General features: G+C 43.5%; 1 protein-coding gene across 2 annotated transcripts in view; it reads right to left on the bottom strand.

The window, feature by feature from the left end:
- Positions 1–22,872, bottom strand: part of MRPS5 (mitochondrial ribosomal protein S5) — a 65,924-nt gene extending 43,052 nt beyond the window's left edge. Inside the window, exons 1-5 of one of the 2 annotated variants that reach the window (XM_063123915.1) lie at positions 22,736–22,872; positions 10,279–10,416; positions 5,616–5,741; positions 4,255–4,488; positions 354–388 (exon numbers count right to left, since the gene is read on the bottom strand). In XM_063123915.1, coding sequence (XP_062979985.1) covers positions 354–388; positions 4,255–4,488; positions 5,616–5,741; positions 10,279–10,416; positions 22,736–22,805 — 603 coding nt within the window. In that variant the 5' untranslated portion in view covers positions 22,806–22,872. The remainder of the gene's footprint in view (positions 1–353; positions 389–4,254; positions 4,489–5,615; positions 5,742–10,278; positions 10,417–22,735) is intronic. The other variant, XM_063123913.1, reaches the window with a different exon arrangement.
- Positions 22,873–26,573: the final 3,701 nt, after the last annotated feature.

Below are 26,573 nucleotides of genomic sequence, written 5' to 3'. Positions count from 1 at the left end.
ACCGTCGACTTCATGCCTCTTGATAATGGAACAGAAGTGTTCCTCTCCCTCTCTCTATAAAAAATGCTCTCCTTAAATTATGACTAAGAGTGTTGCTTTTCAACATCAACCCTGTCGTCTTTTGAGTCTGACGCCGTGGCACAGTAGGGGGCGGGGAGTGAAAAGAAGAGCGCTTTTTTACTGTGCAGTTGTAATACAACACTGTTTCAGAATCCCCTTGGCCTCCCTAGTTCCCATTTCTATAGAGCTGTTATCAAAGGGCAAATAAGAAGACTAGAAGTGGAGTGTTTCCTTTCACGTTTAAAAACGTACATCCTTGGGAGATTTTTTTTCTTTTTCTTTACAACACTTACCTCAATCACTCTGGAGTCGAAATCCTCATATGTTTCTGTTGGTTAAGGAAATGCGTGTCAGAGATGTACAACACAAGTACATTTGTACATTGTCTTCCAAACGCTGCACCAAATATTACCTTGCTGAGGTCTGATTTAACTGTGATCAAGCTGCGTGGAGTGCACTTACCCACGTGGATGTTCAAAAGGTCACTTATGTGCACCAGCACACCTAGGGGTGACCATATTACACCAACTTTAAAATCACTTCACTGGCTGCCAATTAGTTTCCAGGCAAAGTATAAAGTGTTGGTTATTACCTTTAAACCCCTACATGGTTTGGGTCCAGGTTACCTGCGGGATCGCCTTCTCCTGTACAATCCACCCCACACACTCAGGTCCTCTGGGAAGGGTTTATTCTAGTCAGCCACAACTAGGCTGGCAACTGTTACCCAGAGGACCTTCTCTTCTGCCGCTCCCAGACTGTGGAATGGCCTGCTGGGAGAGATTGGCCAACAGTCTTTCCGAATTTAAGAAAGCCTTAAAGACTGATCTCTTCCGGCAGGCCTACCCAGTCGAATTTTAAGATGTCTGGTTGTTATTTTAATAATGTATTAGTTTTATATGTTTTTAATCAGTTTTATGTATTTTATAGTATTTGTATTCAATGTTGTTCCCCGCCTCGGGAGGGAGAAAAGGGTAAGAAATAATAATTATTATTATTATTATTATTATTATTATTATTATTATTATTATTATTATTGATCTGTGTCCTAGGTGAATAGGCTACTGGGTTCTAACATGGCCCATGTAAGTGTCAGCCCAAGCAGCAGAATATTAGACAGCGGTCATATGAAAACACCGACACCTGGGCTGGGAAGCCTGTTTCAGCCGGGGGGTGGAATTCAATTTTGGAGAAGCTCTTAGGGGCTACATTCCAATAATGGATGGGGCCAAAGGAAAGGGGGCGGGCAAAAAAAATATGCAAAAAATACTGTAGCTTCAAGCTCTAAGAGGAAGCATTTCAACTTTTTAAAATGGGAGACAAACTGCACAAAAGGTAGGAAATCACCCAACAACTGGTGATTGGGGGAAGGGGCGTGGCCATTGGAGGTACCCCTGAGGGCTGGTTTGGGACTCCAGGATGGTCAGATTTGGCCCCTGGGCCTGAGGTCCTCCACCCCTAACTAACACAGTTAAGGGCCTCTCCTAATTTTCTATTTCCAGCCCTAAAGAAATATCAATGAAAAAGGCAGGTCTTTTCCCCCAACGTTTATAATTTGACTTTCAGTGGAGTTAGGAGCAGGCAACGGGAAGAAAGGAAGAATGGGAGAGGCAAGCGTAACAAAGACTGAAACTCAAATGGAAGTGTGGAGAGAAGGACCAGGTTGAAATACTACTTCTTTTGCCCCTTTTCATTTCTAGGAGGTCTGAAATATATTTAAATGGGCATGCCATGTTACGAAACAAACAGATTATGCCCAGATGATGACATTTCAGGCTGAATTTTCAGCTGCCTCCTTGCACGCACCGCTGGCCAAAGGAATATTGGAAGCTGGCTGAGCATTCATGCATACACCAAAGAGTGTTTTAACGTTAACAAGAGCAGCCAGGGTATAAATGGCTCACTTCTACCATGCTGACACCACAAGAGGGTATTATTGTAGAAATGAATATCCTGGACGACAAACTATCAAACAGTTTGCCATGATTCAAAGCAAACAAATAAACAAACAAACAAGAGGAAGACTTATTTGGTGCATGTGCCTCTACAATTACAGGGGGAACGGGGGGAAACACCCACCCCAGCCGCTTCAAATCAGTCATAATGTCTCAGTGTAATAGTTGTCTTGTGTTGAATTTCAATTTAAAAGGCTGCCAGGAAAAAAATCTATGTAATCAGTCAACTGCAACCATTGCAGCATTTCTCAAGAGTTAAGGAAACAACGCTGAACTAAAATACTTTAGACAACATTTATTATTTAGCCATACCATCACTGCACTGCAGTTAATTGGGCTGGAGTTATTGTTGTTGTTGTTATTATTATTATTTAAATTTGTTATCCTGCCTTTCCATCACATGGTACTTAAGGTAGCTAACAGCCTTAATACAATTACAATAAAATATAATAAAAATATATATGCATTTATTTAATTAATATCCCACCTTTCTACCAAAAATGGCGCTCAAGGTGGCTAATAATAATAAAATACAGATTAAGAACTAAATCTTAATTAAAACATAACATAAAAACAGATCCAGTAAAATACAATTAAGCACCCAAGTGATTAAAAATGTAAGATGGTCTCTTCAGCAAGAGACCATCTTACATGACAAAGGCATGCATGATAAATAAATATGTGAGGGCCTTCTCTGCAGTGGCCCCACACTTTTGGAGCAAATTCCCATTGGAGATCCACCATGCACCGACCTTGCAGACTTTTAAGAAGGCCTTGAAAAACATATAATTGAAAACCTATTATTTGACCGTGGCCTTCTCGTGATATGAGTATTGTTGTTGCTGCTATTGCTATTATTGTTGCTGGTTTTATTGTTGGCTTTTATTGTTTTTAATTGGAATTTTATTGTGTTTTATGTTTTCATTGCTTTTAGTATGCTTGCCTGCTGGCAGAGGGTCAACAAAGAGGGAAGACCTAGCCTCCCTCGGAAGGGACTAACACAGCCTGGGAGTGGCTACCAAGAAGGCCCTCTCTTGCGTCCCCACATTTGTGTTGGACTACATCTCCCATCATTCCTGACCATTAACCTTGCTGGCTGGGGCATGCTGGGAGTTGGATGACAGGCTGGGGAAGGCTGCCCCAGAGAGTCACTACGAGCCAGAGCAGAAGTACGAGGTTAAATAGATCAATGGGCTGAGCCAATGAAAAGTCTTCTGTGACTGTTTAATTTGATGATTAGATTTTCTTGATGTTGTTTGTTTTATCTGCATTTTAAAATTGTCCATTGTAAACTGGCTTGAGCAACTGGAAAAGTGAAAAATTAATATACCCAATATATCTAATTGAATTTTTTACAAGATAATAATTAAAATTCAATATTCCAGCCATTAATAAAGTCCTTCATTTAATAAAATTGCTTGAGGAGGTTCCTTCTTTTGATCTTCTGTAATGTGTAACCTTAGATTGGCTGACTGATACTCTCAAATTTAGGCAATGATGGAGAATGAATGGATTTTCAAAAAGCTGTTTTGCAAATTATAGGAGCTATCATTAAACAATTAATTAATTCTAGATCTTGATCAAAAGTTTTTAGATAACCAAACACTATCATTGGTGTACAGTGCAACATGTATTCCATCCTTCCCCAACCTAGTGTCCTCCAGATGTTTTGGACTACAATTCCCATCAACCTAGCCAAGATGGCCAATGCAGAAGCCCTCGCAACGCGTCTTACACAATAAAATACATAAAACAGGGAAAATACTAAAAGCAATGAAAACATAAAACAGAGGCATCAGGACAACCATCTGTCAGGTATGCTTTAAGGTGGATTCCTGCATTGAGCAGGGGGTTGGACTCGATGGCCTTATAGGCCCCTTCCAACTCTACTATTCTATGATTCTATGATAAAACACAATAAACTTCCAATTAAAAACAATAAAAGCCAACAATAAAACCAGCAACAATAATAGCAAGAGCAGCAGCAACAATACTCATATCACAAGAAGGCCACAGTAAACTAATATGTTTTCAATAATACGTTTTTCAAAGCCTTCTTAAAAGTCTACAAGGACGGTGCATGGCGGATCTCCAATGGGAATTTGTTCCAAAAGTGTGGGGCCACTGCAGAGAAGGCCCTCACATATTGATTTATTATTTTTTAAATAAAAATAAATATATATATAGCATATGAAACTTCTTTTCTCTATTAAACTAGCCCTCCCTTCCCTAATTATCTTACCTCCATTGGGGCCTGGATCGGGGGGCCCTAGGCTGACACCACCCCAGGAGGCTCCGCTCCATCCCCTCTCCCTCTTCGTTCTCATTTTTCTTTTCTTGTCCCACTCTTCCCGCTGCTGGATTCTTTTGGCCACCAGCGTCTCTTGCTCTTCTTTGTCTCGCTGAGCAATTTTCTGGACAGTTCCCATTTTCATCACTGGAGCATTGAGGCCAGGCCAAAGGAAACCAGAATGTCCTAAGGGTATCGGAACACAAGAATATCTAATCACTTGGCATGCCTCCAGTTCACAGCTCTAACAGCAAAACATTCTGATGTTCAAATCTAACTGCTTTCCAGAAAGAACCACCCCCACTTTTCACCGCTAAACTACACTTAAGCTAAAGAGCATGCATGAAGTTTAGTTATAAAAATGATTTAGCTGACTTGAAGGTCATATTTGTGGATTGAGAAGCAGGAATATCTTTACAAAAACCCTCATTTATATAATGTATCTCCTGCCTTTTGCCACAAGCAGCTTCCGTGTAACTTACGGCAATAGCAAAAACAATAAAAATACAATATGACACAGCAGCAAATCACAAAAGAAAAGCAGCAGAGGCGGCAGATAAACTTATAAGAAACCTCAAGGCAATTTTGGATGACCAAAACATTCAGGAGTTAAAAGAGCTCATTTACATTAGGGAATTTGAGGTGAGTGAGGCAGGAACCCAAGTTTCTAGAATTTTCAGTTCTTAAGGGTAACAAAAGAAAATGGTGCCATCACATTTTTAGAAATGGCTGTTTTCACCCAGAGTTAACTCCATTCAATCAGGAACCAAATTTCCTGAGGTAAATTTTGGCTACCAAATCCCATTAGGCTATTCTCATCCTCCGTAAAATCCCCATCATCTGCTCTTCCTGTTTCTCTAGCCTGTTCTGTGGCAGAAGCTTCACACAGCCAACACTATGGGGGGGTTGCAGGGAAGAGTCATTTTACTTCCTCTCAGTGGAGGAACTTGAAAGATGTTGCAATGTATCCTCACCTCCTGCTCAGGGTTCCAGCCAGCCATTTCCTCTAAGCAAAGCATTCCATAGTCTCTCTTTCCTTTGCCAACTGACACTCAGCATTCCACGAAACTCTGCAGGCTTAGTCCTTTTACGGCTTTGTGGAATGCTTTTTTTATAATCCCATCAACTGTTCCTTTTTAAAGTGTCCTTCTTTTTCTTGGTACTTCTGCAAGCCTCAGGGTTCTCTCCCAGTGTGTTAACATCACCCTCTAATTTCTCAGTGGCCCTGTGTTGGCTCCAGTTCTATCAGCACTCACCACCTATTAGAGGGACTGATAAGAATTTCTGGACTCTTGCTCATTTTATGAATTTACCTTCGCCAATGATCTGGCCCCTATTGAGATCCTTCTTGAGCTTTTTCTTGGTCCTCTTTCCTCTTCCTTTCCTTCCACCCGCACCGGTTTCTGCCAAAACTCCTTTCCAGAGTTCATCAGCTGTCACTGTGATAAAACAGATTTCATGCATAATTCATCGAAATGATACTTCTTATTAACAGTCGTTCAAGTGATGGGCGGGCGGCTGAGGGTTGGGGGGAGATGGGGAATAACATGTTCAGGTGTCATTTAATCTGAGGCTTGTCAGCCCAGCTACATCTCCAGAAAGTGTCAAAGCTCTGCCGAGACTGGGTTGGGGAGAACGTTTACTGGGATCAAAACCAAGCTCACAAGCGTATGTGTCTGCAGCCTTATCTATTAGGGCTCTGGACAATTATTTTTATATATGGGGGCATGTATGTATGTATATATATACACACACACACACACACACACGTGTCACACACGTGGCTCAGGTGGCCTCGGTGGCACGGAGTGCTTTCTACCAACTTCGGTTGGTGGCCCAGCTACGCCCCTATCTGGACAGGGATAACCTAGCTTCAGTTGTCCATACTCTGGTAACTTCCAAATTAGATTACTGCAATGCCCTCTACATGGGGCTGCCTTTGAAGACGGTCCGGAAGCTGCAGCTTGTGCAAAATGCGGCGGCCAGATTGATAGCTGGAACAGGGAGGTTTGAGCATGTAACACCGATTCTGGCCCGCTTGCATTGGCTGCCTATATGCTTCCGAGCCCAATTCAAGGTGCTGGTCTTAACCTAAAAAGCCCTACATGGCTTGGGACCACAATACCTGATGGAACGCCTCTCCCGACATGAACCTACCCGTACACTGCGCTCAACATCTAAGGTCCTCCTCCGAGTGCCTACTCCAAGGGAAGCTCGGAGGATGGCAACAAGGGAGAGGGCCTTTTCAGTGGTGGCCCCCCGACTGTGGAATGATCTCCCCGATGAGGCTCGCCTGGCGCCAACATTGTTATCTTTTCGGCGCCAGGTCAAGACTTTTCTCTTCTCCCAGGCATTTTTAACAGCATTTTAACAGCATTTAACAACGTTAAGTTTGTTTTTAATGGACCCCACAATTGTTGTTTTTAAATGGATACTGTTGTTTTTATACTGTTTTTATGTGTGTGTGTGTGTGTGTTTTTAAATTGTATACTTTTAATGTTTACTATTTTTAAATGTTGTAAACCGCCCAGAGAGCTTCGGCTGTGGGGCGGTATATAAATGTAATTAAATAAATAAATAAATAATAAACTCCACAACAATACTGAACAGTCATTATTGTCATCACTTGCCAAATGCCTACCAATTGTAACAATGTACATGGAAATGCAGTTATAAAGACGGGCTGCAGCTGTATAATCGGGTGTCTACCAGCACCAATACTCCCCTCCTAGCTGACTTTGCCCTATTTTCTTCCCCTTAACTCTCCCTCCCTCCCTTTTGGCTCTCACTTGTCTCTCTGCTCCCCCAAATCCTGGACTGTTGTAGTTGTGTGTCCAGAGAGTGGCTGTGCAGGTTATTGCTCAGCAGGGCTGGCCCTACCGTTAGGCACAGTGAGGCAGTAGCCTCAGGCAGTAGATGCTGAGTGATGGCAGCAAAATATTGGAGGGGAGAGATAGCTTCTGTATGGTTTGATCTCCAACCTGAAAGCCAGGCTGATGCCTTCAGTGTAGTAGAGGATGCTGTCTCACAAGCATTTAACTGCCAATCCACTTGGCTTTTGTGCAAGAATGGGAGGGAGGCGCCATCTTGTTCTTTTTCAACCAGCAAAATGTCTTGGGCCAGCCCTGTTGATCACCCCTCTATGCCCCCACTCATTCTTGATCTTTTCCTTCCAGTTCTGTTAAACATGCCAGTCTTTGTCCCTTTCTTTAGGCTGCTACAGATTCTTTTCAGCTCTCTCTTTTTTTTCCCCTCATGTGAGCCATCTGCAGGCACATGATTGCATGGAGAAAGTGTAAACCAGAAGCAGATAAGGTATATTTCTGCATCAAGGTAGCACCAAGAAGGTCTGCCCACATTTCATTTCAAAAATCAATCCAAAGGTTGCCCGTGTACTTACTATCTAAGAAGTATGTGGCTCACAGTAAGAAATTAAATGATACACAATAATCAAGCAAAAATTACAAGAATAATTACACTCGCACAAGCTAGGACAGATTTTTTAAAAGATTTAAAAAGGAGGCAGCACCATTTCATACTAAGAAGTACAATACTCTAAAAAAACAACAACCATTGATTTATTTTTTTTAAAAAATTGTCTTCATTGTGATAGGCCTATGTGGACCTCTCTTGCGTGGTTATTTTACAATTGAAAAGGAATCTGCTCAATGTATCTCTATGGTGGATATGGATGAGGAAATGGGATTGGAGCAGGGCCTCAGACATGTAAAGAAGATTCCAGGTAGGCTCATTTGGGGAGGGAGGGGAGGTGATTCTTGAGATATTCTAGTTCAAGACCATTTACGACTTTAAAGGTCAAGACCAGCACCTTGAACTGAAATCCTAAGTAGACTGGCAACTAATGTAACTGATACAAAATCAGTCTACTATGATCCAATCAGCCAGCCCCCCTCAGAACCTATTCTGAACTATCTTCCAGGGCAGTGCCACAAACAGCAGATCACCATAACCCAGGGCTCAGGAACCTGTGGCCCTCCAAGTGTTGATGATTAACTCTCATGATTTCTTAGGCTGGGGTTGATGGTAATTAGAGTCCAATAACATCTGGAGGACCACCGGTTCCTCCAATTGTGTAGTGATCTAACCTGGCGGTGACTACAGCATGAATGACATAGGCCAGGTCCACACATGACTTTCTCCGTGGGACTATGGACACTTATGTGGCCTGAGGTCAATTGCATTGAGACCAGTCCATGGGGATTGGCAAATTTCTCCCAAGCTCCTCCAGTTGTCATTTCTCAGCTTCCTTTTCTGCTACAGGCACAGACCTCCTGTTTCCTTCTCGAACTCCAACCCACCCAGGTACTCCTCTCTCATCTCTCCTGGCGTTCTGTATACCATGTTTAGCTTCTTTCCTTTCTTTCCCATCAACTACATGAATCATCCCTTCTAAAAAAAGCAGTAACTGCCCACCCTCCCTCTTCCACAGTCAAGGTGGAAGAGGAGAGAATCAATTCACAGTTTGTGGTGACAATACTGCTAAGTGCTACTTCCAGTCTCCTGCAGCCCCCCATGCCGTGACAGTGTGTAGCCAGCATCAAAGAGAATTGATCATTTCATGTAATTTCCCAAAAATCTGAGCTTGGAGCTCTTTAACTAGCCACAGGCACAGCAGAGAGCCCTCAAACGTTTATCATGGAAACCAAAACATGCATGAGGCACTAGACTCCTTACAGTTAATACAACAAGTAAAAGTGTGCCAAGATTATAACAAAGACTGATAACTTAATCCTAAACATGTTTACTTGGAAATACATCCGAATGATTCACCTGGCTGCTTTAACAAGCCCTCCTCCATTGGCTCAGATGGAACTTCGTTGCTATTTGGCTCATCCTCTCCAAGACCTCTCTCAACAAAGGCCATGGCATCTCAGTTCACTCACTTTCTTGTCTCTTTTCACCTTCGTATTGTGTCCGTTAAATTGTAAGCCACCTTGATTGCATTGGCAGAATGGTGACATGTAAATGTAGGGCATGTCTAGACGGGACGATATCCCAGGGATCGTCCTGGGATCATCCCAGTGTATCCACATGACGCACAGGACATCCCGGGAGCAGGGAGGGATGAACCCCCTCCCCTTGCACCAGGATATTGCCCTACTCTTTTATTTTGATTTTTCCCGTGGTCTTGGGAGCGCCCCTGAGCTCTTCTCCAATTTAAAAACAAAAACAAAATGGCGGGCGCAATGTCCTCTTCCTCCTGGGACGCCGCGTGCAGACAAGGGGGACGATCTCGCGATCATACCCCTCCACCCCCTCGTTTAGACATGCCCGTAGTAAATTGACCCCTACTAGGCTTACTTGGGCACAATCCAACAGGGGTGCTGCGCCTCCACCAATTCCATTGCATGCCTGTTGCCTCGCTGATCCTGTCTTGATTAAGAAACTAGTGTTTCCATTTGTTTTGGGACTTCCTCTAGAATCGGCACTTGTTTGGGGACTTCCTCAAGCAGGGCTGCTTGCGCAACAGCTGCATTTGATACGGCCTCTAGTGGGCAGCCTACCTGTGTTAATACGTTGATTCACTGTTTTTAAAAGAAGGGCCCGATCCATTCTCTCTTATAGCTCGAAGCCCATGATGGGACCCTCCTGCATCCAGCCCTTAACCAGGCATCCTGTAGTGGAGCCTTCCCCAACATGGTGGTCTCCAGTTGTTTTGGACCACAATGATTAAAAAACAAGGTAAAATCAGGATGTGTGCACCAGAAAAAAAGGAAATGATAATCAGCCACAATTCAAGCAAAGATATCCTGCTGAAATTAGATCTGTACCAAGTTATTTATGCTCAAGTTCAAGGGCATCAGTGCAGGGCTGCCTGCCTGAAACAAAGTAGTACATGGAATCGTAGGGGGCGCCATCTTGTTCTTCGTTGTGGCTCAGGAGAGGAGGAAAACAATACCAACTTTGCTTCAAGTTTTAAGTTGCAAGTCTCATTTATCGTTCACAAAGACTTACATTTGTTGAAAAAGCTGCTTTGTCTGCTCTGCTGAACCATTACATCACGACCTGCAGAAACATAGCAATGTTTCTGTAAAGCACGGGCCAAGGTAGCATACTGGCAATTGATTCCATACCCTGGAATCGAGGTGCAGCCTGTGGACAAAAACATAGCATTGTTATCTTCACAAACAGGGCTGCCACTCAAGTGCAGAAATGTTAGTTGATAAATTGATTAGATGATTAAGACAATACTTCTGAAGAGGAAATATACTTTGCTTGTGTTTTGGATGGGCTGTGTACATAAAAAAGGAGCTCAGCTGTTCTTATCATTAATGTGTGATAGAGAACAGGAAATCTCTTTTAGAAGACAATCTACATTAGAACCCCTGACGGAGAAAAGCTTAAATGGGTGGGGCATTAATGTCAGTGGGTGTGGCCACACCCACTAATGTCATCCAGCCACCCACTCTCACACATACAGTTCTGCAGATGTGACCTACATGCTAAGGTTCTGTATTAAAAGCAATTAACATTTTTTAAGTGTCTGACAAATCAAGGGTAATTTAAAGTCCATTAACAGATTTTAAAGCTATTAATCTTACTGATTCACTGCAATTTTAACAACAAATCCCCCCCTCCCCATGCTATATGAGACATTTAGCACAGAAAGGTACCATCGTCATCAATGAAAGGCTGCTTAGCCTGTTAAGGTCTGGTGTCTTAAAAAGCAAGCAATTGCTTCTGAGGCCTAAATCAATCCACCTACTTCTCTGGTATCAGAACAGTAGCCTTCTGGGCCTTAATGTTGTTGCCGCGGCCACAGCTCTCTAGGAAGGATAGGAGCTTTCCTCAGGATGGAAGGACCACTATAGAAAGGGGGAACTTTTCCTTTACCGCTTGTCAACAGGTATCTGTATCTTGCTGACAGCAAGTGGAAAAGTAGTGAGGTGATTTTCAGCAGAAAAACAGCTGGAGGGCCAAAAACTGAGCCACTCTCCTCCTCCCAATCTGCCACTTAATTTTGTTGGAGGACGGAAAGTTGCACGCACCTGTGTACTTCTGCCCTGAGGGTGAGAACTGAAAGAACTGGGCATGTTTAGCCTGGAGAAGACTGAGGGGAGACCTGATAGCACTCTTCAAATACTTGAAAGGTTGTCACACAGAGGAAGGCCAGGATCTCTTCTCGATCATCCCAGAGTGCAGGACACAGAATAATGGGCTCAAGTAACAGGAAGCCAGATTCCAGCTGGGCATCAGGAAAAACTTCCTGACAAAGCAGTATGACAATGGAACCAGTTACCTAAGGAGGTGGTGGGTTCTCCCACAATAGAGGCATTCAAGAGGCAGCTGGACAGCCATCTGTCAGGGATGCTTTAAGGTGGATTCCTGCATTGAGCAGGGGGTTGGACTCGATGGCCTTATAGGCCCCTTCCAACTCTACTATTCTATGATTCTATGAATTAGGAGTCAATATTCCAGCTCCTTCCTTACTTCAACTCCTCTCTCAGTAGGAGCACTGCAGAAGTTAAAGCAAATGAGAAGAGTCACATGGGACAGACAAAAGACCTAGTTAGTCCAGCAACGTGTTTCACACAGTGGCCAACCAGAGGTCTTTGGGAAGCCCGCTAGCAGGACATGGGGGCAATAGCGTTCCTCAGGAACTGTTATTCAGAAGTATGCCCCCTCTGATCCTGGAGTTAGCATATAGATACCAAGTCTAGTTGCCAATGATAGCCACATGGTCCATGGGTGATTAAACCAAATTCACTGATGGATTTTCAGAGCCCTTATGACAGCTAAATGACTTATATTATCACGTTGGAAGGATAAATGCTCACCTCCCATAATGCAATGGACTGAGGACTTAACAATGCTATCAACATTTGAACAGGTGTTATATAGGTGCAACCTGCAAGTGGATAAATACATGGATATTTTTTGCTGCTTTTCTTGAAACCTATGCATAATTCTCCCCCACTTTTTTTTAAAGAATGGTACACTTGACGGGAAAAAAACGACGATATTCCTATATATGCAATGTTTCTTTTCTTTTCTTTTCCATGATTTATTTTCTGTTCTGTTTTGTTAATATTCACAATAAAAAATTAAAAAACAAAAAATGAATTCAGCCATTCTGATTCTGGGTGGAATCTACAGATGAGGAGGAATGCTCTCCTCATACGTGTCCATTCCCCTGTGCTTGTGTAGAGCAATGGTCTGAAGAAGGGAGCCTCCTGTATCTATGGAGGTGCTCCACGCACATCCAGTGCTATTGCTTCTCTTGTGTCTGAAGGTCGGAGCCCATCTGATGGAGGAAGGGCACTGGCTGCAGGCAAGAGAAAGCATGTTCCTACTTTCATTCTAGAAGGACCATGTTCTTCCTTCCCAGTGAACCCCCACCTCCTTTCAGTTCTACAATCAGAAGACAAAATTCATGATCTACGTTTTTAAGGTTCCTGTATTAAAAAATAATCAACAGTTTCTAAGTCTCTGCAGCCTGATACCCTGGGGCTACCCAACTGTAACAATCCAGGTCCTATCCTGGCCCTCACATTTCCACCGAGGGAGGCTCACGAGGTCTCCTAGTAATCATAACCCCATGCAAGACGAAAAGTCTAAATTGCATTAGAGTTATAATTTCTGGAGCTCTTTTAGGGGAGGGGCCATACTTCAGTGGCTTTGCATGCAAAAGATCCCAGGTTCAATCTCTGCATCTCCACATAAAAAAGAGCTCAGGTAGGACAGGTGATTGGCCCCCAGAGAACTGCTTATAGTCAACGTATGCAACATTGGGCTAAACAGACAAACAGTCTGACCTGGCTCCCCATGTTCCAGTTAAACCAAGACTTTTGCTATTGTTACCACAGTCACCCATATCTGGAATGTATCTGGTCACCAATACAGCTAATAACATAACAAATTCTGACTATTATTATTATTATTATTATTATTTACATTTACATACTGCCCCATAGCCAAAGCTCTCTGGGCAGTTTACAAAGATTAACATCTAGAGAAAACACAACGCAGGCTTCTATTTGATGTGAACAAACCCTAGAAATTTTTGTCTGGCAGATATATTTTCAAATTCTGAAACTATCCCCATGAGAATACTGGAAGACTGCTTAGACAAGGGATAGTTACTTGCTCAGTGCCATTCAATGTGCTCCATGGAGGAATGATAATTGGACACTGAAGCTCCCACAGACAAGTAGTGCCCTGGGGGCGGATAGACCACAGTTGACTTGATTATCAGGAAGAATATCTGCATGTTTCCAAAACACGAGGCAGCTCTGAATCTAAAACCATTATTTTATTCTCCTTACTTGCGTAGAGACACCAGGCTTGGGTGCCACCAGAACTCTAGTTCTATTGCGAGCCTGGCAGACTGAGCTCTGTGGTTTGAAGGTGCATCAGGGTTGCAGTACCAGCTTGCCTGAGCACTGTCAGCTGATCCCAAGAGCCAATCCCTGCCCACCAGGTCCTATAAAGCCCTACCCCTAGGGCTTGCTCTCCAGTCTGAGCAACCTGTCTCTGGTATGAGAAAAATGCCTAAGTTTCTCCCTCCTTGGAGCTTGATCCCTGTCTGATATTGAAGGAGTACTTTCCTCCAGTGCTTGCCTATAGTTCACATATGCTTCTGGCCCACTGGGACTGACAGCCAGCTACCTGTTCGCTCCCCTGAGTCCTGAAACCTGAATACCTGGAGCACAACCCTTACTGAGAGGGAAATCAGTATTTGGTGAAAACTATTTCAAGAGAATGAGCATGAGGGAGAAGAAGCAGCTGATTCCAAGAACAAGTTCGATATCAGTATAGCAAACAGAAAATGAAGACAACTGTGTACAAAAGCTGTTCAATACAGAAATTGATTTCAACTGGATGAGAATGGGCAAGTGCATACAAAGGCAATTAGAAAGAAAAGCGATAAGCAGAGGATAAACACAAGAGTTATAACACTGGAAGGTACCTAATTTCAGAGCTGTTTACACAACCGATAACTACGGTCGTCATCATCATTGTTAGTCTTAAGTAGGGTTGACAACCAACCCTACTTAACAACCCTTTGACAACCAATTAAAGAATTGTTATTAATCATGCTTTTACCTTTTAAGCAGTCTATTCAATTACATGCATATTCATATCTAGGTGCTATTTTCAATGGATTTATGCTAACAGAGATCCTATGCTTAAGCCAATTGATTTCAATGGGGTCAGACATATCTAATTCTGCATGGGATTGGGCTGTAAACCTCATAATACACAGTAATTGAGCTCTATGGGCATTCTTATTTGTAGGATTAAAAACATCCTTACTCTAACAAATTGGCAAGTGATTTTATGAAGGCCTGAGTCACATGTGTCAACAACCCAGGAAGAGAAACCATGCTTTGTTGTTATGCTGTGAACTCCGGGTTGTTCATGGTTAATAACCCATAGTTAAACCATAGTGCAGAGTTCATATGTAACAGCAACCCACGATTCGACCCACAATTCAATGACAACCCATACTCAACTGTAGTCTGTGTGAACCATATATAAGCTTTAGAAAACCAAGAACTGTTCTTAAAACTAGTTCCATGAAGTGTTTTCAGTTTCAGGATCCATATTACTAACTTTTTCAAGAAGTTATTGATATGATTAACTTCCTTTAAAATTAGATTTCCATTAAAGTTACTCAGCTATACTACCAGGATGGAGTCCCATTCAGATTTCAGGGGAAGAAAGAAGACAAGATTCACAGCAAGGTTCAGAGATCCTTTCTTGGATATATTTGAGATTATACTGCAAAAAGAGAATACATTCCAAATTCCCCTTATGGCTTCACATTGCAGGGGAAGGATGATAGGATGGATAAACTATCAGCAAAGGAAACTTGCCAGCTATTGCTGACCTTTTCATTGGAGGCAGTATGGCTAAGACCCTGAGGAACCTTGGGATTCTTTGAAACACAACTGAGCACCACTGGTTTATATCAATAGTCCCTCAAAGACCTGGTTCATATGTAATGACAATCCAGAGTACAGGTTGAGTATGGGTTAAATATGTCCAGGTTCATATGGGTTGTCATTGAACTGTGGGTTGTCAATTCGTGTAAACTGCATTATGGTTTAACTATGGTTTGTTAACCACAAACAACTCAGGAAGAGAAACCATGGTTTGTTGTTGGGTTGTGAATTCTGGGTTGTTCGTACATAACAATCCACAGTTAAACATAAGTGTAGGGTTTGCACATTATGACAACCGCTAATTCAACAACAACAACCCATATTCAGGATTGTGGTCATCTGTGAACCAGGTCAATATGTAGAACTAGTGAGGTGGCTCATGAATAATCATATGAGGGGGCACACACACACACACTCCCTCTGCCCATCCCTAAATAACACATTTTTTCTAGGATTTTGAATGGAAAACCCTGGGCTGAAATAGCTGCAATGTTCTCAGAAAGTTAATGTGCACAAAACTTGATTAAGCTGCAAGACTGCAGCTCTAAAAACATCCACTCTTATTAATTTTATCTTCTACAAGGCAACAAACTCCTTCACCTTACGTTTTCTCTGTCTTTCATCTGAACAGAAACCAAACAGGCAAAAAGTAAAATGTATTCCAAAACAGAAGATGTGCATTAAACAAGGCCCTAAGGGAATGTACAGTCCAGTTAATCACAGCTCTGCATTTGTTTCAAAATGTTACCTCATTTTGGGGACACAATTGCTCAAATGCCCCTTACTTCAAAATATGACAACACCTTAGAACATAATGGGTGCCCTTTATTTTTAGAAAATCCTAGCTTAGAGATGCCTCAGAGTCTGACAGGAGGTTACCCTAACCAAAGAAAAAGGTCAAGCCTTTCCATGTGTAATTTCTTTTTTACTCTTCTTAAGGAAAGCAAACCAAAGTAAAGGAGCAGAACCACAGTTTGATATCCTTTCACAACGGCTGATAGCAAAAGCAAGGCAGTTCTCCTGCTATACGGACAGCCTCCCGGCTAATCCAGCTGCCAGCATAGGTTCAAGTCTTAAGAGCCCCACATTTTTACCACATACTCAAGATGGTGGACAGCTGGTTGGTCACTGTGTGAACAGAGTGATGGCCTAGATCGACCCTTGGTTTGATCCAGCAGGGCTCTTCTTATGTTCTTAAGATGCTTTCTAGCGCAGAGTTCACAGTCTAGGTTAAAGGGCTTTTGAGTTCATCTCCCACTTTTGATGCACATGTGGGAATGATAAAAATGCAGTTTTAAATGTACTTCTGTGAACTGGAAAGAAAGGGGTGGGAAAGCTTCTAATCATTCCACTATCAATAATCTGGTACAAGTGAGTGAAATGCTTAAAAAGTCTTTAATATACTACGTACCAAAAACGATCTGTATACCTCAAATAAATCCTAACTGTGTAATATCATATATACCCTCAAATAAAAACTTTAAAACCAAACCAAACCAAATGCGTTTCGACCCAATTTGGGAATTCCTCAGTGGAATACTGGAATTTACATACATATACAATACAGACAGATATTTTGGATTCGTCTTAACCACTACTCTGTTGCTTCTTTTTAAAAAAGGCTAAACAGGAGTCTACTACGTTCAAGTTCTTTTGACAAATTGGTAGCTTTTATATACATGCCCATATGTTTCATTTAATAAGGTGATTTTGAAATGGCATGGAGCAACAGACTTTATGCAACAGGTCTGGCACTATTTGTGATTAATCTGTATGTTGTTACACAGGCTGCTAGTTGAGTGCTGGACTAGATCGACCCTTGGTCTGATCCAGCATGGCATTTCTTATGTTCTTAAGATGCTTTCTAGCACAGAGTTCACAGCCTAGGTTAAAGGGCTTTTGAATTCATCTCCCACTTTTGATGCACATATGGGAATAACATGTGGGAATGTGAACCGCCCAGAGAGCTTCGGCTATTGGGCGGTATAGAAATGTAATAAATAAATAAATGACAAAAATGCAGTTTTAAATGTACTTCTACCAGGATTTTCAATGGATCCATGCTTATGCAGGAAGGTGGATTTTCAAATCTATTCCAACTTTCCTGGATTACTTATGTCACTTGTAAACAGATGAATTCAAGCAAATTTTTAATCCTCCACACATTGCTGACTTCCCACAGGGTTGTACACATTTGGGAATGTTTTTTTTTCTACTCAAGCTAATCTCTCTTCCTTGTAGGCTAGGTATACTGAAGGCTAAAGCGCAAAGGCAGCTAGGCTATATTGGGCTACACACTGTTTGCTGCAAAAGCAGGAGGGATCGTTCATCAGCAAGTTCTTCCCAATAATCCAAATTGTTTTAAAAAGAAGACAGCCACGTGACAAAGATCCCCCTCTCTGTAGCAAAGGGGTGGGCAACTTGTGACCCTCCAGATGTTTTAGTTGATAAGGGATGATGAGACTTGAAGGCCAAAACATTGGGAGTGCCACATCTGCCCCCCTCTACTGTGGGGACTAGGAAAGCACTTCTTTCACCAAGGTTAGTTTCCTGAAAATGCTAGGGGGAAAACTTGACAATTTCATTGGGCCTGTTCAAACATGCTAAGCCATGGTTTGGCCACAAATCCCTTTGCAGAAAATGGTTAAGGAGTGTGTTTAAACCGTGGTTATGTAGCCACCATGGTTAGGAATGGTTCACACAATACACCAAGCCATCATGTTTAGCTTAAAGTGCTTAACCACCGTGGCTTAGCGTGTTATCTGAACTGGGTAATTGAATAGATGCTGATGTAGGCAGGTGAGGAAATGTTTTCCCCAGCCCTAGCTGGAGGGAATACCATAATTTGTGAATGCTGGTAATGTGTGTTAACCAAAATACAGGAAGATTACTAAGTGACTCAAACACTTTAAAATTCACCTGCAATTTTAACCTACGGCTGCTTTGCATGTGTCCTGGATTGAGTAGCTGACGTACATAGCAAGGAAGTTCACAGTCACTGTTCACAACCAGGGGTGGGAGAAGAGAAATTAAGGTTGCAATCCTACACTTACCTGGGAGAAAACCCCACTGAATACAACGGGACTTATTTCTGAGTGGACATGTATATAATTGTCTGTAATGGTGCTAGCAGGCTCAGCCAATTGTCGTTTGCCCTTCAGCCATTGCTCATTTCAAAACATGGTCTCTGTTAAAAAAAATATCACCAGCCAGCCAGGAATCTCCTGATTCAGGAGAAGGCTATCAATGGCTACAAGCCCTGGTATTGTGCTACCTCCAGTATCCAAGGCAGTAAGTCTGTGTACACAAGTTGCTGGGGAACATGGGGGGGAGGGTGCTGTTGCACCATGTCCTGCTTTGTTGGTCCCTGGTTCGATGGCTGGTTGGCCACTGTGTGAACAGAGTGCTGGACTAGATGGACCCTCGGTCTGATCCAGCAGGGCTCTTCTTATGTTCTTATTTTGTAATAATGTACACAAGAGGCTGCTGTTTGTATATTTATTTACAACATGTGTATTTCTATCTTCCCAACAAAAGGCAGCTTCCATTCCAAAATAAACACGTACATGTCTCAAATGGGCTACTCAGATGTTAACATAACAGCCATACTGAATCAGACCAAAGGCTTATCTTGTCCAGCATTCTGTTACGAAGTTGCCAACCAGCTGCCCTTGTGGAAACCCCACAAGCAGGACATGAGCACAGCAGCACCCACCTGCTCTTGTTTTCTAGCAACTGTTACCAAGAGGCATATTAGAGCTGCGCCCCTTCCTAGAGTTGGAAGACCTAAAGACGGTAGTGCACGCACTGGTAACTTCGAGGCTTGACTTCTGTAATGCGCTCTACATGGGCCTACCTCTGTGCCTAGTCCGGAAACTTCAATTAGTCCAAAATATCGCAGCCAGGCTGGTCACTGGTACACCTAGGGGTGACCACATTACACTAGTTTTAAAATCTCTTCACTGGCTGCCGATTAGTTTCCGGGCAAAGTACAAAGTGTTGGTTATTACCTTTAAAGCCCTACATGGTTTGGGTCCAGGCTACCTGCAGGATCGCCTTCTCCCATACAATCCGCCCTGCACACTCAGGTCCTCTGGGAAGAATCCACTTCAGCTAGAAAAAACTAGATTAACAACTGTTACCCAGAGGACCTTCTCTTCTGCTGCTCCCAGACTGTGGAATGGCCTGCCGGAGGAGATTCGTCAACTTGACAGTCTTTTAGAATTTAAAAAAGCAATAAAGACTGATCTATTCTGGCAGGCCTATCCAGTGAAATTTTAGAATGTTTTCAGGAAGTATTAATCATGTATGGTATGTTTTAATTCGTTTTAATGTGTATTTTATCTCATGTTTTTATACGGTTTGTTTTACACTTTGAATTGTTTTAGTTTTTGTGAACCGCCCAGGGAGCTTCGGCTATTGGGCGGTATAAAAATGCAATAAATAATAATAATAATAATAATAATAATAATAATAATAATATTGCCTCCGATCCTGGAGGTAGCATATTCCTATCATGACCACTCGCCATTGACAGCCTTCTTCTCCATGAATTTGTCTAATCCCTTTGAAAGACATCCAAGTTACTGGCCATTACTACATCTTGTGGTAGCAAATTCCATAATTTAAATATGCACCGTGTGAAGAAATACTTCCTTTTATCAATCCTGAATCTCCCACCATTCGGCTTCACAGGATGACTGCAGATTCTAGTATTATCCACTTTCTCCACACCATGCATAATTTTGCACACCTCTGTAATGTCTCCCTATAGTTATCCTTTTTCTAAGCTAAACAATCCCAGACATCGTAACCTCCTCATAAGGGCATTGGTTATTCTTTTCTGCACCTTTTAAGCTACTAATGAAAACAAGAATAATGAAGATTAAAAAATACAAATAAAATAATGTCAAATAAGATCCACATAAATTAAAGCAATTGAGCTAATAAAGATACATAAAACAGCAATATCACCTGCTGCAAGAAAATGAGAAAGCAATGAAGTAGTACTCTTCAAAAGCTTAAGAGGATAAAACGGTTTTAACTTGGCACATAAATGATGAGATAGGAGCCAAACAAGTGTCTCTGGGGAGAACATATTCCATAACTGGAGGTTAGCTTCTGAAACCAGGTGCTGGAGCAGGAACTCTTATGATGACAGTGAATGGGCAGGTTAGTTCATTTTGGGCGTTGCTAGACCTACCGGGTGTTCCGTCGTTGAGGAGCGGTGAAAGCGGCTTTTCCCGTTCAGCCGTGACGCCTCATGCTCCTCACCTGCCTTCGATTTGTGGCGGAAGTTTGCGCCGGTTGTGCTGCTGCCGCCGCGAGAACGGTTGCGCAGCCACACCGGCCTGATTGCCGCGGCTTTTTTTTTCGCTCGCTGCACGGTTTGCGCACGTCCGAAAGACCGCAAACTTGCGCAGCCGTCAGCGATGCCGCCGCCGGCCCTGGCGGCGGCAGCGGCGGCAGTGCCAGTGCCAGCTGAAGTGCTGCTGGTGCTGTTGAGGGTCAACATTGATGCGCTCACTTCCTGATGGGGGTCGTGGCGGGTGTCATATGACCCGAGGTCAATCGTCTGCATGGCCACTCTGTGCCTACATCTCCCATCATGCCTCTGAGGTGTCGGCGGAGATGACCGCCTCTGTGCCCTGTGCCCCATCCCAAGGAGCCAACCCACATCTGGCCGTAGCCATGGCAGCAGCCCACAAACAGCTCTGCCCTCTGCCAGCCTGGTACCCACACTAACAGGCAGCGTACAGCACCGCCATTATGCGGCCACGGTAGCTGCCCACCGCAAGGAGTCACCAGCCACTTTTCCGGTCCTCCGGTCCTGCGCAAACTGTCACTGGGGAAATAATAAAAAAAAGCCGCTCCGCCGCGCTGCCCCAGCTGGCGGACTGCGCGCAAATGGCGGAGGCGGCTTGACCGAAGCCGCTGGCCACTCCCCCTTAGCACGCCTTTTCCTGACCAGTGCCGACCGCAGTGACCTCACATCCTCCCACACGTACTCCGAATTACCGCGGGACAGCAGGAAAAGGCGCCCTAAAACTCACTTTTTTAAAGTCGGGAGAAAGAGGCTTCACCGCGGGATAACGGCGGATCCTCGTGAACGTCATCTGGAAGCCTCGACGTGACTGCGGAAGGTAACGCGCGCTAGAGCCTCGTCTAGTAACGCCCTTTGTCAAAGGAGATCCATTAGGGGTTAGGTTGGCCCAAGAGAGGACAGCTCAGACTTGAGATCATTATATTGATTGTATAGCCTAATTAATAAGTAAGGTGCTTAATGATGATGATGATTATTAATGCTGCATCAAAGTATGAATTACTTAGTAACAATGAATGCATCCCAACTGTAAATGCAATATTAAGCAAGTTGTAATTAATGTTTTTCAGTGATTATCCTTAGCAAGTATATGAGAAAATACATACAGTATATGTCACTGAAATATGTCTCAAGAGTGAAATGGAACTGATCAGTGGAGGTGGTGGGTCCAATTCTGGTGGGGCTGTGAACCCATTGTGGGTTTTAGTCAGAACCAGACAGAACTCTAAAGGGGCTATCCAAGGTTCTGAACCTAGGGCCCTTTCTACACCTAAGGATTATTCCGGGCAAATGGAGGGATCGTCCATGCCTGATCCTGGGATCCCCTGTGTGTCATTTGCATATGCAGGGATAATCCTGGGACGATCCCTGGAAAAAAGGCAGGTGTAGAAATAGCCTAGGTTACTGGGTCTATTCTAAGCATGACTAACATTGGGCACTGTGTTCAACCGGGCGTACTCCCAGATAAACATGTACTGGTTTGCAGCTTTAGATTGCAATCCTAGGCCTGGGATTAAGCTCACTCTGCAGGACCAACTAGCAAACATTGTATGAAAACATAAGAGAAGCCATGTTGGATCAGAACAAGGGTCCATCTAGCCCAACATTCAATTCACACAGTGGCCAACCAGCTGCCCAGAGGAAACCCAAAAGCAGGACATGAGTGCAACAGCACCCTCCCACCCTTGTTCTGCAGCAACTGGCGTATATAGGTATACTGCCTCTGACACTAGAGGTAGCACATGGCCATCACATAGCCAGGGATAGCCTTCTCGTCCATGAATTTATCCGCCCCCCCCCCTTTGAAGGCATCCGAATTGGTGGCCATCACAACATCTTGCGGTAGAGAACTGCACAGTTGAATTATGGCTGTGGGAAGATGTACTTCCTTTTATCTGTCCTGGATCTCCCACCAATCACCTTCATGGGATGACCCCGTTGGGTTCTAGCATTTTAAGATGTCTCCCTATTCATTTTCTCCCTATCATTTCGGATCTAGCTGTTATCAACGATGCTACGCCTATAGCCGCTGTCAGGGCAACAGCGGGCGAAGGTAGAGAGACCCGAATGCCGGGAGGAGCGGGGCAGGCCGAAGAAGCGACGGCCCAGGGGAGCGCGGGGCGGCGGCCTCGTGTGAGAAATTGCACCGGCACCTCCCCGACCTCGCCGCAGAAACACGAAAGCAGAACGGGGACTTCACCTCTCCACGCGGCTCTAAGGACTCCGGCGCTGCAGGCTCTGTGGGCCACCGCAGCGATGGCCCCCGCCATGTTTGCAACGTCCCTTCGCGGCCACCGTACTCCGTCACACCGCCTTTCCCCGCACCTGGATGATCTTCCGGGCGGCGGCCGCAGCGGGGGGCGTCAGCTCCGTTTTTCGGCGCGCTCAGGACAGCGATCAACGGGGACGAAAACGTCTCGACGCGCCACGCGAGTCAGTCAGCACGACAGGCAGTACTGAAGACAGACTCTCCTTCCCTCGTGGGTGGATGGGGCGCTTCCCGTTAGGACCCAAACTCCGCTGCGTGCATAGCCAAGGCAGTCCAGACGCTAGAACCCGTTCAAAGGGTTACAGTCCCATGCGGTTTTAGTGTCACTTCCGGGTTCGATTTGGAAGGTCTGAGAAACTACTCCCCGGCTCTTCGCGAACGGGGCTCTGAGTGGAGGCTGTACGCAGAAAGTAATGTAGAAAATGCTACTTAGGGCACAATGCTCTGCACGTTTAGGCAGAAAAGAGTATGCCTTAAGAGAACAACTAACAAAACTATATAGGATGGCCACTTATGCATTGCTAAAAAAGAGGAAATATCACACACACACACTCCGAGGAAGAGCATCGGCTATTGGGCGGTATAAAAATGAAATAAATAAATAAGATACCTATTTGCTTTATAAAATTTAGTTTGCAATCCTAGGCATGTTTAGACAAAACAACAACAACCCACAACTCCCAGCATTCTCCAACCAGCCATGCTGGCTGGGGAATGCTGTAGACTTTTTTGGGATCTGAATATGCCTAGGAATGCGTCCTTAATTAATAAACCGATCATTGATCTAGACTGGGAAAGTGGGGAGACATATGGCCCTCCAGGTATTTGTTGGACTGCAACTCCCATTAGCCTTAGCCTTCACAACCAATGATGGGAGTTGCAGTCCAACAACATCTAGACGGCTGCATATTCCCCACCAGCTGAGCTAGAGGCTAACTTTCATTGTAATGTTTGTACAGCATCGGTGCTCTCCTTTACCGATACTGAGTGTGGGGTGGTTGGGGCAGGGAGGTCCGTCTTGCTACTTACTATTATTTATTACATTTATATACCGCCCCATAGCTGAAGCTCTCTGGGTGGTTTACAAAAATTAAAAATAGTTAACATTAAAAGAAATATACAAAATTAAAAAGCATAAAATACAAACAAAAACAGAACTTAGTACATTTATATTCTGCTTTTCGTCTGGAGACTTCATAGCACTCACTGTCTGAAAACCAGTTGAACAGGAGCAGATTCTAATGTTGTACTCACTCCCCCCACCCCCAGTGCCACCAACTCCTGTTCCTATTTCACAGGACAATCCGTGGGACTTCTTTCCATCTTTGCTAGGGGTAATATTACATTAATGCCTGGGCCTTTTCTACATGAGGCTGTTAATCCGCTATATCTACTTTCGATTGCAGAATTGAGATCTGAGCACTATGGGAGGAACATTTCCTTTCCTGCTTTTCCACTACATAACCTCTAGGTGGCACCGCAATATAGCAGAATAGTGGCGCAAATGCAGAAGTGGAAACTGTTGTCTTTTGCTTTCAGAAATAGCATTTTCCCTGCTCTAAAAAAACCCAAACTCAGGGAAAGTGTTGTTTACAAACAGAAGCGAAACTGGAGGGTCATGACGGCATCTAAAGAACCTGTAAGCAACCATGAGTACAGAATGATAGTGCACAATAGAAAAGCTGCTGGATCAGGCAGGCCACTTGGTTGTTTTGGACTACAACTCCCATCAGCCTGAGCCAAAATGGCCAATCGCCAAGGGTTTGGGGAATTGTAGTCCAAAACATCTAGAGGGCATCAGATTGCCTACTCTTGCCCTAGATTATCATGACTCCCAAAATATGCCCTCAATTTATAGAAAACAAAGACTGTGCTTCCAAATAGAGGGCTCCTAGCACGGATTTTACTTTCAGGGGCTTTTACAGCGCCATTGCCCTGCCTTACGCATGGGATTTTACATGTGTATGTGCATGGAAAACAGCAACATCTGCCATGTGTAATCCTCCCATGTTTTCCCACCACTTCTTCCCACCTTTTCTCTCACCACAGAGGGTGATTCCAGCCAGCGGAGGCCTCACACTAATAATCAGAAAGTATTGTGCAGCTATTTTCTTACTTAATGGATTTCTATGATTAAAAAAAAGAAAAAAAAAGTGGTTAGGAATAGAAGGCTACGATGTCTGGAGCTCCTGCAAAATTGTGTGAACAGGGCAGTGCGATTGCACACTAAACACCTCTTTTGGAAGCATCCTATGTAGTATGCTTTATTACATACAAATATTACTCCTAGTATTTCTTTCTAGATGGGGCATTCTTATGGAAACATTCCTGTTTTGGTCGTGATGGCATAGTGTAACCCACCCAATACTGTGCCCCTGGAACTGACCACTCAGAGGAAGTTGGGAGTAGAGCAACAGCCATGAGTCGTCTTCTATGCTCTTTCGAGTTGAGCGGTACTCCCGAAACCCTGCTTTTCGTTACCTTCACATTCCCCTCCAATGTTCTCCGTTCCTTCTGCTAGATACTGTTTCTTTTGTAGGAAAACAGACGGGAGACCTGAGGTTATCTTCCTTGTCCTGCACCTTTTGGATTTATCTATTCTTGCAATAACCTCTGCGCTAGTGCTAAAATGTATCTAAGCCCTGCGGTGCAAGGTGATTATAAAAACCAATTTGCCCATCACAAATTATACCGAGAGAGTTTCTCCCGCACACAGTTTTGTTGCACTCCGTCAATTATTCAGTTCTGATAAGCAATCTTAGATTATACAAATCTAATTAAGCTTCTGCTCTGATGGACATAACTGGCAACCTGGAGAAATCCGCTTGCTGTTCAGAATTCAGTAGCTCTTACAGACTGGTTACATAACACTTTCCCTGTAAGAATAGCTGTTGAAGGGCGCAAATCTATGAACTTTATCACACCAGCGTTATACTGTGTAATTACTGCAAATTGCGTGCAAAGGACTCCGAAGTTTTCCAGCTTATAATCTGCTTTTATTGTGAAGTACTCTGAAGTTTTCCAGTTTATAATCTGCTTTGACTGTGAAGTACTCCCATGCATCTTGCTTTAATTGTGCTATAAAGGCAAAAGAATCGACCTATTTTGCTACTAGTTTTGGAGCGAATCATTTGTTGTTTTCCGAGCGGCCACTGGGGGCACAGGAGCAGGATTTGATATATTTAAAGAAAAATTAAACAAATGCTTACATCTGTGTAAGTTTTAAAGCTAAAGACATCAAAATTGGCACAGTAATAGATATTAAGGAGAGCTTTAAGCATACCAAATTTGAATTGGATTGGGTCATCTTTTATGATTTTTTACATTTCCCCCCTTAAACCCATTTCCTGGTATGCAAAGGATCTTAGGAGCGCTGCCACCCGGGGTGGGATTTAGCTAACAACAACAATGGCGACAGCTTAGCGCTGTAGGGGATAATTCAAGGGAAACAGGTACGTGGGATGAAGCTATAAGAATGTTTAGACAGGAAAAAGTCCTACAACTCCCAGCATGTCCCAGCCAGCATGATAATTGTGGTGAGAAGGTAGGCTCGCTGGGGTGGGGTGGGAAGAACGACCAAGGATGCCTTAAACAAGACCCCTCAAAAACCTGGAGCCAGCACTGGCTGGTAATATTTCATGTAATGCTTTTCTTCTTTTGATTTGCAACTTCATTCAATTACATACTTTTAAAGTTAAAATGTTTAAAATCCAGGCGACTGTTTGAAAGCTGCAACCCAACATTCCATAAATGAACACATGTACTATAG

Source organism: Elgaria multicarinata, chromosome 4, assembly GCF_023053635.1.
Source record: "Elgaria multicarinata webbii isolate HBS135686 ecotype San Diego chromosome 4, rElgMul1.1.pri, whole genome shotgun sequence".
NCBI lineage: Eukaryota > Metazoa > Chordata > Lepidosauria > Squamata > Anguidae > Elgaria > Elgaria multicarinata.
This window is presented reverse-complemented; position numbering and strand designations above follow the sequence as displayed.